The sequence below is a fragment of the Triplophysa rosa genome, linkage group LG21 (genome assembly GCF_024868665.1).
Source record: "Triplophysa rosa linkage group LG21, Trosa_1v2, whole genome shotgun sequence".
Taxonomy (NCBI): Eukaryota; Metazoa; Chordata; class Actinopteri; order Cypriniformes; family Nemacheilidae; genus Triplophysa; species Triplophysa rosa.
The window spans coordinates 15,210,179-15,222,564 of NC_079910.1; the positions used below are offsets into that span (position 1 = coordinate 15,210,179).

At 38.7% G+C, this 12,386-nt stretch overlaps 2 protein-coding genes across 2 annotated transcripts; one reads left to right on the forward strand and one right to left on the reverse strand.

Annotated features, from left to right (window-relative positions):
- The first annotated feature begins 962 nt into the window (after positions 1-962).
- Positions 963-4,524, forward strand: LOC130545407 (keratin, type I cytoskeletal 18). The gene is made up of 7 exons (XM_057319870.1): positions 963-1,499; positions 2,878-2,960; positions 3,061-3,217; positions 3,306-3,470; positions 3,555-3,680; positions 3,784-4,004; positions 4,082-4,524. Exons 1-7 carry the CDS (start codon positions 1,053-1,055, stop codon positions 4,194-4,196), a joined length of 1,314 nt encoding a protein of 437 aa, XP_057175853.1. The 5' UTR covers positions 963-1,052; the 3' UTR covers positions 4,197-4,524.
- Positions 4,525-5,469: 945 nt separating this feature from the next.
- LOC130545257 (keratin, type I cytoskeletal 18-like) lies at positions 5,470-11,716 on the reverse strand. The gene is made up of 9 exons (XM_057319687.1): positions 11,640-11,716; positions 10,591-10,737; positions 8,113-8,525; positions 6,969-7,051; positions 6,506-6,662; positions 6,219-6,383; positions 6,021-6,146; positions 5,722-5,942; positions 5,470-5,623 (listed from the first exon to the last, which is right to left on the reverse strand). Exons 3-9 carry the CDS (start codon positions 8,464-8,466, stop codon positions 5,515-5,517), a joined length of 1,215 nt encoding a protein of 404 aa, XP_057175670.1. The 5' UTR covers positions 8,467-8,525; positions 10,591-10,737; positions 11,640-11,716; the 3' UTR covers positions 5,470-5,514.
- Positions 11,717-12,386: the final 670 nt, after the last annotated feature.

Below are 12,386 nucleotides of genomic sequence, written 5' to 3' on the forward strand. Positions count from 1 at the left end.
TTTCTAGTATAATGGTTATCAGAGATGATGAAAGAACACACGGCCTGTTGTGACACGAGAGATATTTTCATTCAGGTGTAAAAATGTTTTGCAAAACATGAGACAAATTGCAAAACTTTGAATGACAGCATACAGTAATGATTTCAACACTAAATAATGAAGCCTTGACAAGTTTGGCTTTCATGGAAAATGAAAACAGTTGAACTTGTACAAAATCAAGTATTTTATAATTGTATAAGTTGTATGTGTACTAAATTGTAAAAATGATGGCAAACACATGTTTTAACTCAACAAAATAATTTTTGGTAACAATTTACTGTAAAGTAGCGAACAAAGCAATGAACAATACTTCTACATTTTTATTAATATTTGATCATGTTAATTTGATCATTGATTAATATATTTCTAAAATCAAACATTATTTTTTAACTATCTTTTTTATCTTTTAACAATATAATGCACCATGATTGTATTGACATTAACTAACATTACAAAGAACAATAAATGAAACTATACTGTTCATTGTTAGTTCATGTTTGTTAATGCATGTTACCAAATACAACCTTTTTGTAAAATGTTAGCAATTTTTGTGTTAGCAAAAGCTACAGCAATTCATACTAGTCAAGAACTGAAATATTAGGTTGAAATAACTGAAGTCAGTTATAAAATAAAATAAAATGTGTGAAAATCTTCAATTTATCTCATTAAAATTTATAGAGATGTTTCCTTAATAGCTTAAATTTGCTTTTATTAACTTCACAAAATCCCTTGCTCTAAAGTAACTCCAGATGTAAAATGCATTTCACTCATTTCAGACAGGAAAAACGGAGCCACTCGAAATAACAAAAGTCCTCAAGAATTCCAGACCAACAGCCCACAGACATGGAGGAATGCGATTGGCTGTGAGGATTTCAGGGGCGGGACACCCGAGGGCAGTTTGCTCATAAACCCGATCGCCTCCCTCTCTCCTGCCCTGTGCTCTCTTCTGGCTGTGTTACTGAGCTCTACCTCTCTCCAGATCTTCACTCAACAGCTCACTCGCTTCACCGACCATGAGTCTGAGAACAAGTTACAGCGTGCGTTCCTCCACCTCCCAGGTGCCGCTGTCCCAGATGTCCATCAAGCGCACCACCACCAGCGGTGTCAGCAGTGGCCTGCCTGCATACCGGGCTGCCAGCATCTACGGTGGAGCTGGGGGTCAGGGAACCCGCATCTCCTCCGCCTCTTACTCAGGTGTCCGCAGCGGATTTGGGATGCCCTCGATGTCCAGCTCTATCCAGGTGAGCGCCACTGGAGCCACAGGTGAGATCATGGGCAACGAGAAGATGGCCATGCAGAACCTGAACGACCGTCTGGCCTCCTACCTGGAGAAAGTGAGGACCCTGGAGCAGGCCAACAGCAAGCTGGAGCTGAAGATCAGAGAGGCTCTGGAGAAGAGAGGTCCTGATGTACATGACTACAGCCGATACCAGCCCATCGTCGACGAACTGCGCAAGAAGGTGAGTTTGAATGAGTCTGTTGAAGAAGAGCTGTAATGAATTTAACGGGACAGACTTGCCATTTGTTAACAATCTAGAGGACGTTTATGGGATTTTAAAGACATTTATTTGCTACCTGATAGATGGTTGTGTGATGAGTTTACTGATAGCCGGGATTGATAGGCAGAGAACCAATAAAGCCATGAGCGGGGAAGTGGGGGAGGTGGTCTCATGTGAATTAATCTTGGTATCTGTGGGACGGCAATTCTGCTTATACAAGCAGCGCTTGGATGAATAAGCAGTTCCGTCCTGTATTTATTCTGGCGCTGTTTTACGTCTAGAGCTCTGTTTATTCCCTCAGGGTGGAAACTTCAGGATATGAGACAGAGTCAGCTTGTGACATAAGGGAAATGGAAAAGTCGAGTTCAGCCAGTGCAAAATGTAACCTGCTGTGGGACATTGTTTTTAAGCATATATATAGCAAATTATGTTCACATAATTCATACAGTATTCGATACAGATACATTTGTGTCATTTTGTAGATTTTTACAAGTTTGCCTACAGATATGGTTGCAATAAGCACACCAACTACTGAAAGATAACCGAGAGACACCGATAACTAAGTGATATTTTCACACTAACTATATCTTGAAGCCGAAATGAAAATCCAATAGGTCACTGATAACACACAATGTTATCAGAATGATTGACTTTACATTTATAACTGACTCTGTGTTAGCGGAAGGTAGATCAGAGTGGAATCATTAAATTGATATTCGTCAGAATTTCTCAAAGTTTTTGATGTAAATGAGATTAGCATGATAGAACACCAGGTGATGTCCGCATATTTTACAGTGTAAATCAATTTTGACATTCAGTGAAGTCAACAGAAACGTCATAGCGTGCATAATTGTAATCAAATTTCAAACGATATGATTCATGAAGGGACTATTGTTCATAACCAACGCCCTTTAGCATATGGAAAAACGCTTTGAACGCGCTAGTGTAGGTGCGCTAATATAGGCACCCGCCCTTTTCCATGGATACTACCAGCACATGCTGGCCGGCAAACATGGAAAGAATTTACAAAACAAAATTATCGGGTTAGAAAAAACACAAAATCCAACTCTTTCCAGCTGCATGAGTGACTCCAAAACTCCTGTTTATTAATGATTACCCTATAAACTGTAAAATGGACTTTACACCCCCCCCCCCCCGAAGGTACGTCTTATCTAAACAAACCAGGACGTTAGAGCAGAAGATAGTACTGTAGCCCCAGCTGTGACCATCTGTGTTAACAAAACCATAAAAACATTTAATACTGTTTATGTCACAATTCCACACAATTGACCGATTTCACTGATTCAGCGTAGTCACCAGAATTTCTGTTCGGTTGTAGATCTTCGATGCCACCAGGGACAATGCCCGTCTTGTTCTCCAGATTGATAACGCCCGCCTGGCAGCTGATGATTTCAGAGTCAAGTGAGTAAGAAAATTGCAAACATGATCACATTTTAACCTCGTGGCAACTTCACAGTTCGAGACCTCAACATTGATCTATTAACCCTTCGTGTGTTCGCAGGTATGAATCTGAACTGTCCATTCGCCAAGGTGTCGAGGCTGACATCGCAGGCTTGAGGAAGGTCATCGATGACACCAACCTGAACCGCATGAACCTTGAGAGCGAGATCGAGGCCCTCAAAGAGGAGCTCATCTTCCTTAAGAAGAACCATGACAATGTGAGTATACATCTGGACTGGCTCATCTGGAAACATCTGCATGCCGTTGACTTTTAATGACGCGTTTTATGGTCTCTCCAAACAACAGGAGGTAATGGAGCTGCGTAACCAGGTCTCCCAGTCTGGAGTGCAGGTGGATGTTGACGCTCCCAAGGGACATGACCTGTCCCAGATCATGGAGGAGATGAGGGCCAAGTATGAGAAAATGGCTCTGAAGAACCAAGAGGAGCTCAAGGCCTGGCACGAATCACAGGTATATAAAAAAGTAATGTTCATTAGAGATCTTTGGTTTTTAACGTCGGTAGAATGTTCTAATGTGAAATGTTTTGCTTTTCAGATCTCAGAGGTACAGGTACAAGTCTCACAGAACACAGAGGCTCTCCAAGGTGCCCGTACAGAAGTCAACGATCTCCGCAGGCAAATCCAGACGTTGGAGATCGAGCTGGACTCACAGAAGAACCTGGTGAGTTGTGATAACAGGAAATCTGCTCTCAAATCTTAAAACGACTTGTTCTCAATAAACATCCGTCCATTTACGCTGCGATTCTCTCCGTTTCGTTCTGCAGAAAGGATCACTGGAAGCCACTCTCCGTGACATAGAAATGCGCAACAACATGGAGATGGAGAGTCTCAACAGCATCATGCTGCAACTGGAAGCCGAGCTCACGCAACTGCGCAACCAAATCCAGCAGCAGACGCAGGAGTATGAGGCTCTGCTGAACATTAAGATGAAGCTGGAGGCTGAAATAGCCACCTACAGAAGACTCCTGGACGGCGAAGACTTCAAGTAAGTCTTTTACCGAAGTATACAGAGATAATGATTGTGTGTTTTTTGTTTTACAACTCTAAACGTTGTATCTGCAGGCTCCAGGATGCACTTGATGAGCAGAAGAAGGTGAAAGTCATGACGGTCACACAGACACTGGTGGATGGGAAGGTGGTGTCTTCAAGCACAGAGACCAAGGAGAGGAACCTCTGAACCCCAGAAGATCTCCTGGCAACACAACACAGACACCTCGTGGGCCAATGCTAAATTTTCCCAACTATGAGTTAGATATTTATTAAGCCCAAAGTGCCTTAACAAATTGCGTCTCTTTGCAAATAGGCAATGAGACTTACCGAGCACATTTCAAAACTAATTTAAAATGACAACTCTAATGTGTTAAACAACAAGCCAACCTGGCTTTAAGGTCAAAGAACTTTATTACATATTTTTGTAATGATTGTTTACGATGGCTATATTGTCCCATTTTGTTTCCATGTTGTGTTGAGTTCATTTCAATTAAAGAGGACTTTTATCAAATGTTTGTTTCTGTCATTGATTCATTCAGAGTATAGATCAGATTATAAACTATAGCACCTTGCTAAGTATTTTTTTTTTTTGGAGAATAGTTTATTCATCATATCTCTTCAAAGAAGAGTTTAACCAGAAATAAAAATTCTCTCATAATGTACTCACCCATGCCAACCTTGATGTGTATGACTTCTGTTTTTTGAAACGTCACTTTGAGTTTTGCATAAGAACACACAGCATTTAAATATAAAAATGTTTCTGGTAAACTGAAGAATGGAATTAATAAACCTCTAGACCTGAGGGTGAATAAATTATGACAGTTTTTTTTTAAGTAGACATGTTGAAACAAGGAAGTACTTTTGTTCATTGACTCTCCTTGTGTGAAAGTCCAGCCAGTAGCGCATTGCAATAGTCCAGTCTGGACAGAACGAGAGCATGGACTGGGACTTGTGTAGCATGCTCGGACAGGAAAGGTCTAGTTTTCATGGGCTTTTTTTAGGTATTTTCATTCGGCGTTCTGCAGAAATGAAAGTGGAATTTAACTTCAGCCGTTGTGCTTCCAAATGCTCATTAGACACTGGCTCAGTCTATCATAACATGAATGTTTGACATGAAAAATGGTCAAATAACAAAGTTGACAGAGGGGAGAGAGATGCACTACATAGTTTAAATGATGAAAGCGGTGGCTTTGCGTTAACATGAAATGTGATACAGCACTACTGCAAAAATACCTCTGAAAAAGTTGTTTCAAATAGAAACCCAACAGAATGCAAGAGAACCATGGTATATTTGTGGCGATTTAAATGTTTGCTGTTATAACATAGTAAATTCACACAAAGCACACAGCTGGTTTATTTCCAGCTCAGTTTTATCACACACTGGCACAGATACACTGTATAGCTTACAGAGGACTTTAATTATATGTAATTTAGAGCTATTTTCAAAATAATAGCGCTGATTTATCAATGTTGCCACAAACATGCATTTGTGGTCCCATTTGTGTTTAGACAACCTTTTCCTTCGTTTCAGAGCTTGTGGACACAACTTGCCCATTCACAATGTTCTGGGTGATGGTGGTCACCCTGGTCTTCTTCTCTTCTTCGCTTAGTTGTCTGTAAAAGATTTAATAGACATCAAGCCCAGAGGTTGGTATTCTCAAAAAGAAACTGAGGTCAAATGAAAAAATAAATACAAATATTTGATCACTCACTCAAAGTCATCTCCATTCAGCAGTCTCCTGTAGGTCTCGATCTCATCCTCTAGTTTCATCTTAATGTTGAGAAGGGCCTGATAGTCCCGGCTTTGGTTTTGAGTGTCCTCACGCAGCTGTCGAAGTTCAGCCTCTCTCAGGACTATGATGGCATTGTATTGCTCCAACTCCACGGCGTATCGCAGTCTCATTTCACGGAGGGCTTCTTCAAGAGATGTTCTCTGGAGGAAATGTCAAGAAAAATGAGCTCACGAGATAAAAAAGAGAATGAATCCTTCAAGACGTGAGAAGTCGCTTACGGTTCCAAGCAGAGACTGCCGCTCTATTTCTAAGGACTTCATCTTTTTGCGGCTCTCGCTGGCTTGTGTGTTGGCTTCCTTCAATGCTGCTGTGTTCTCGGACACTTGAATGTGCACCTCAGTTATCTATCCCAAAAGAATTTTGTTATTGTCACAACATATTTAAATAAATGAGCGTTTGTATTAGAAGTGTCCTACTTTTGTTTCATGCCATTTCTTGACTTCCCGCTTGTTCTTCAGGATGATCTTTTCATAGTTTGCTCTCATCTCCTCCATAATTTTAATAAGGTCTTGCCCTATAGGAGCATCAACATGCACCTGAACTCCCGCCTGCTCGATCTGATCGCGCAATTCTGACACGTCCTGTAAAACATCCGATTTTTCTGCACGAGTTACTACATGCTCTGAGAATTTCAGGGAAGACTAATTTGATCTATAGCAGTATAATATTATAATTGTTTATAATCTGGATTTAATGGATCTACCAGTTGATGTTGTTTTTTATAATCGATCAGTTCGACTTTCAGTCGTTTGACTTCATTTTCCAGATGCATCCGCGCCATATTGATATCATCCTGCTTTCTTCTCTGTGTATTTATGTCAGCTTCAATCCACTGTCTTATGGAAAGTTCATGTTCAAACCTACAGTATAAACACATTCGTGGAAATGATACCTGAATACAAAATTGCTAATTACAGCATGTAAATATTTGTAGGTATGCCAAATTTTAGGCTTTGTGAAATGGTTTCAGTTCTTCAGTTCGGTCAGTTCTTGTCTGTCTGTTTATGTATTATCAATAAAAATGTTGGGGTGGGTCATATCAAAGTCAATAGAAGTTTGATTTTAAAGTGCAAGGTTTATTGTGTCAACTGTCACACGCACATACTGTATATTAGATCAGGCTAATTAATTAATAATGACCAAACTTGGACTTTAAAGCAGCTTACTTGAGCTTGAAGTCCTCTGCAGCCAACTTGCTATTGTCGATTTGAATATCAACTCTAGCAAGGCCTAAGGTCATCTCCTGGATCTGAGTGAATACATTACAGGGTAAGAGGTCTGGCTCTGTTTATTACAGTCTGTTGTTAGATTATTATTCGATGGAAAAAACACACTCTCTAGAGACCTTCTCTGGTGAGCACTAAACTCATGTTCAGTGTTCACTTTTTTTAAAGTCATAATTCAGGATTGAACTTTTAAAGGAACAGTTCACCCAAAAATAAAATTCAGTCTTCCTTTACTCAATTACTACAAATCTGTATACATTACTTTGTTCTGATGAACACAGAGAAAGATATTTGGAAGAATGCTTATAACCAAACAGATCTCGTCCCCCATTGACTATTATAGTAGGAAAAAATACTTGAAAAAATGTATTTGTTCTGTTGAACACAAAAGAAGATATTTTGAAGAATGTAGGAAAGCAAGCAGTTCTGGGGCACTTTTGACCACCATTGTCATTTTTCTTACTATGCAAGGAAAACCATTCTATAGCACATATTATATATACTGAAGTAAACTAATCATATGTTCTCAATGTTTGAGCCATCTATTTAATCTTTTTATCATTATTTCTGTTACTTCAAAGTTTCATATAAATATAATAGATAACATCACATAAAGTTATTCATATATCTATTTATCATTTATGTTTATTTATTACTTATGATTCATCTTAATTTATAATATTGATTCATATTTATAATTTGTTTATACGTATTTATCATAAAAAAGTAAAAAAAAAAAATTCATTATAAATTAAAAATATTTTCTTTTGTGTTCTGCTGTGGAGAGAAAGTCATACAGGTTTGAAATGACAAGAGGGTTAGTAAATGATGACAGAATTTTCATTTTTGGGTGAACTATCACTTTAAGGTAGCAGGAAGTGCATGAATGTGTAATGACTGTAGTATTCAGATTATATAGGTTATTCAGAGAAATTAACGAATTCAAGTTGTAAAATGTATTTATATCTCATATAGACAAATAAAATGATAAAGAAACTATAATAAATGTGTATTTTGTGTAAAAGATCATGCAGAGGACCAGACAGTATAGATATAAAAATGTCTTTGGGAATAGGTTTAGTACCTCCTTGCGTAGTTTATCAATGATGACCAGGTAGTGATTATAGTCACAAGCATCTGGACATTTTTTCTCCAGAAACTGGTGAATCTGCAGCTCCAGCTCGCTGTTTGCCTTTTCCAAGCTTTTCACTATCTCTAGGTAGGATGCGAGGCGATCGTTCAGGATTTGCATGGTTATTTTTTCATTGCCGAATCCAAATCTCATTTGTGCGTTGTCAAATTTTCCAAGGAATTCCCTAGAATCGAAACCTCGCTTTCCAGGGCTCGACCATGTGCTAAATGATGATTTGAGGATGCTGAGATCTGATTCTGAAGCCATTCTTCTTATTCTCCTGCTCTGAGAGCTGAAGTTCTTCATCTTGCTGTTTATTATTCTTCAGAAGAGAGATGTGGTGTGAAACGGAGAACAGGTTAATTCTGTGGAAGGAGAGTTAATGGTGCTTATATATAGATACCTCTGTACAAGGGTCACATCCACATTATCTTTACACTCTTTGGAAATCTTATCACATGGAATTTATCAATTCTGCCTAATTGTTTTGTCATAAATTGTGTGGAAAAGCGGATGGTAAAGTCACAAAATGAGCAGCATAAAAAAATATTTGGGGTGTGTTTTGGCTGCTGCAGAGACCGCTGGTAAGGAGGGGACGAAACTGGTGTAGATACGAAATTGATCTCATGGAAAATCAATAATCCCATTTCCACGTTTCTTTTACTGGAGCTGCTGGTGTGTGGAACTTATTTACTCAGTAAATAATAATAATTATTTGATAGAGTAGAGTTTTTTTGTTTATTGTAATTTTAACACTTTTTCATTTATATTACTCTTTTATTTATTAGGTTGTAAGCCATTCCTATTAATGATTGGTCATTAATAATGTTGCAATATTTTCAGTATTTTTTTCTTCATTCATTTAAAATGGTTCCTGCTTCATGAGATGTTGATCCATGTGCCCCTGCAGCTATTGTGGCTAGTCTGCCACATGTTCAGAAACACATTTTCCTACATGACATGAATTATTTCCCTTCTCAGGATAACTCTTATCTTCTTACTAACCCTTGGCTTGTAATCTCTTATCGAAATCAGTCTCAATGTGAAATTGAATGCTGACAGATCAAACAAGGATCATTCTCAGAGTCTGTGGGGATTCGCCTCAAGGCATGACGGTTCAGATTTCTGTGGTAAAGTGAGTTCTGGTAACAAGTTCAACAGTCAGCTAAGTCTGTTAAATATCAGAATATTCAGTTGGGTTGCCAGTCATTCCATCAGAAGCTTACAAGTTAATGACGACATTTACAAGAAAATTAGTAAGGATGCAAAATGTGTTTGCCGATACCAATATTAGATTATTTAGAATGATATCTGCCGGTATCAATGGTTCTGCTTTTTATACACTGTTTCTTTAGCTTAAACAAACCTGTCATATTGTATTTCTTTCTGTGTTAAGCTTTTAAAGACGGCGTGAAATCAAAATTGAAAAATCATATTTTAATGTAATATTGTAGTGTTTTTATGTGACTTTTCTGTGCACGTTATCATTGTTTTTATTCATGTGCCCTTATAATATTGAATCAAAAACGTTAACCTACTTCCCCCTCAAGACGTCATCTCTTCACTTCCGGTCACAAGGAATGGCATGAGGGCGGGGCTCCAATGACTGACTGACTGCAAACTGACATTCAAATCTGCCTCCATTTTGTTAGCAACGCCCAAGTCCCTCCCTACATTTTTTTCTCATTTCAGAAGCCGTTTCACTTGGATATACGTCACCATATGGAAAAAGAAGACAATCGCTAGTTCCGTTTCATGGTGACTTTAAGGTGGCTAGTCAAATGACTTAGACCACCTCATGAAATTCTAGCAGCACAGAGTTTACAAACGCCCCCTTTTTATTGACAGCCCTGATCATCAGCTGTGTTTAAACGATCTGCCAATAATAATCAGCCGATGGCGCTTTTTCAAACCTTTATATTTTCCAGGTTACCGAAGCGCTATAGCCCAAAATGTCGAGTTCTGCTTACTTGGCTATTGGCAACTATTATTGTGTTTTTACAAACAATGTAAGCAATTATCTGTGTAAGTGGAAAATAAATATTTGTTAAAACGTTAGAATCCTTTATGCCCTAAGAGCAATAAACACACAAGTAAATAAACCTGACTGAGATTATCATAATTCATGAATGAACGGGTTAAAAACTGTAAAAGAACCTTCGTGCAAGTGATTCACTCCATGTGTGGCTGCAGTCAGTAAGTCTGCATTTACACACCGACTCTCATCGGAAATTCAAAATCCATGCCACGCTTTCCTATTTTTGTTGTGTAAATACCAACTTAACTGTTTGGCACTATCAGTTTTCTGCAGATCTAGGGAACGGAACCTTATGAACCATCATGAAAATGAAAAGCCCCAGTGGCAGTACACAATGACTAACTATAGAATGTTCCACTGTGGGCCTGTAAAAGTGGGAATTTGCGGCTAACCGTGAGACACTGTTTCCACTCAAGTCTCCTTCGTCATGGTACGTTGGGCGAGTCCACTCGAAGGAAAATCCTGCTGGCGTGCATGGAGCCAAGGCAACTTTTGTAGATGGAAAAGCGGCGTTGGACTGTAAAACGATCAGCTCCGGCCTATGAGAATGAAAATGAGTTTAAAAAATTGTTTACGGTAATGATTCATGCAATGTTACGAATTTTATTTAAAAACTTTACAAATATTATAATATATTATTAACTTAAAAACGGTTGCTTGTGCAATTTTACAGTCGTGTCTTTATTTACCCAGCCTTGTGAATGAATAGGTAACTGGAAAAGACTTGGAAAAGGCCACATGCTTAGACAAGAATCCTCACCCATCAGTGCTGCCCACTCAAGTCATTTTTCTCTGTCCAGACACTTACACAAAACCTGATTGTTCCCACTCTATCCGAGCAAAACAGCAATTGAGGAATACGGTATATAATCAGAGCCAACATAATCATGGTAAAGGCAAACTTAAGTGTTTTTATGTTATTATTCGTCTGTGTCTTAACACAACACTGTACACGGTCTCATAACCTTATGCCTCAGTCATGCAATTGGTCATCCTCTGTTTACTACATTTTAGGAAGTCATGCATTTCTAATAACCGCCCGTGACTCACTACTGAAAAGCGGTATTTACTGTTATGCTTCTCAGGATGCGAGGAATGCATTTGGAACATTGACAGTCTTACAGTTTTTCAATGTGGTTATTGCATACATTTGACTTTAAATGCTCTACAATCTTTATAATAGAAATCATAGTAAATTCATTTTCATTTTTAAGAGTGACGTTTGTACAAAACGAAGCATTTATATGCCTGTTGCTAAGGCTCTGTGAGGGTTGGTGTGCGGTTGCCAGGGTGTTCTGAGTGATTTCTAGTCTATTCCTAGTGTACAATACTAGTGTTGTAACAAGATGTCTATTTAGATTCGAAAGAGCCCAAGTGTCTAGGCCCTGCCTTGCAAGTCTATGCTGTGTAATTTATTTCTGTGGGACAAAAGTTTACTTACCCAAGAGTTAAAATCATATTTCACCGACTCTGGCTCTTCTCTCCATTAGTCTCTGAAAAAGACTCGGCAACAGGAAGAAACAACAACAGGGCTGTGTTTTAGAAGGAATTTATTGCAGAAGCTATAAAGAGAGTCTTTTGAATCTTTCCGAACTTCAATGCCTCATGTCTGGGCTCCCTGGACAGGAGATTACCAGCAGCTATCCCTCACAGGTGCGGCTTTCATAAGACCTGAGCCACACACCCCCTTCCCGCCTCTGTTCAACACACATACATGCTTTTGTGTGATCAGGATGGGCATTACTTCTATTCTTTTTCTAAGGCACAGGCTTCGATTATACAAGTCAGTCTTAAAGCTGCAGTGAAACATTATACAGATAATGTAGTATGTATGATCATATTTTATATATAAAAAAATTCTGTTTAATCTCCTAAATTGTTCAAATCGTGCCAAATTTAAAAGTGCAGTTAACTAAAGTGGGATTTTTCCCATCCCTTTTCTTTTTGGGTCATCGGTCTAAAACCACCAATGAACCCCTCCATCCGTCACATTTTTGGTGTATCAGAGGTTGTGCAATTGAGCAAGACCTACAGTACCCTACACATCTCTCAATACACGTGGCAAAGTTGGAAAGCTTGAATCCCAATAAGATTTCAGTAAAAGTTTCCTATGTGCATTGTAGACATCAGAGTGAAACGTGAAGAACAGCACACAGCCAATCGTTTGGGCAGCATGTGTTTTAAGTTA

What these genes read in the sequence shown, in the direction of transcription:
- LOC130545407 (XM_057319870.1), top strand. Translation starts at nt 1,053, where the DNA reads ATGAGTCTGAGAACAAGTTACAGCGTGCGTTCCTCCACCTCCCAGGTG. An exon ending in GCTGATGATTTCAGAGTCAA is followed by an intron (nt 2,961 to 3,060) that starts GTGAGTAAGAAA and finishes GTGTGTTCGCAG; the next exon opens with GTATGAATCTGAACTGTCCA. An exon ending in CTGGACGGCGAAGACTTCAA is followed by an intron (nt 4,005 to 4,081) that starts GTAAGTCTTTTA and finishes TTGTATCTGCAG; the next exon opens with GCTCCAGGATGCACTTGATG.
- LOC130545257 (XM_057319687.1), bottom strand. Translation starts at nt 8,466, where the DNA reads ATGAAGAACTTCAGCTCTCAGAGCAGGAGAATAAGAAGAATGGCTTCA. An exon ending in AGAAATGGCATGAAACAAAA is followed by an intron (nt 6,147 to 6,218) that starts GTAGGACACTTC and finishes CTTTTGGGATAG; the next exon opens with ATAACTGAGGTGCACATTCA. An exon ending in CTGAATGGAGATGACTTTGA is followed by an intron (nt 5,624 to 5,721) that starts GTGAGTGATCAA and finishes AATCTTTTACAG; the next exon opens with ACAACTAAGCGAAGAAGAGA.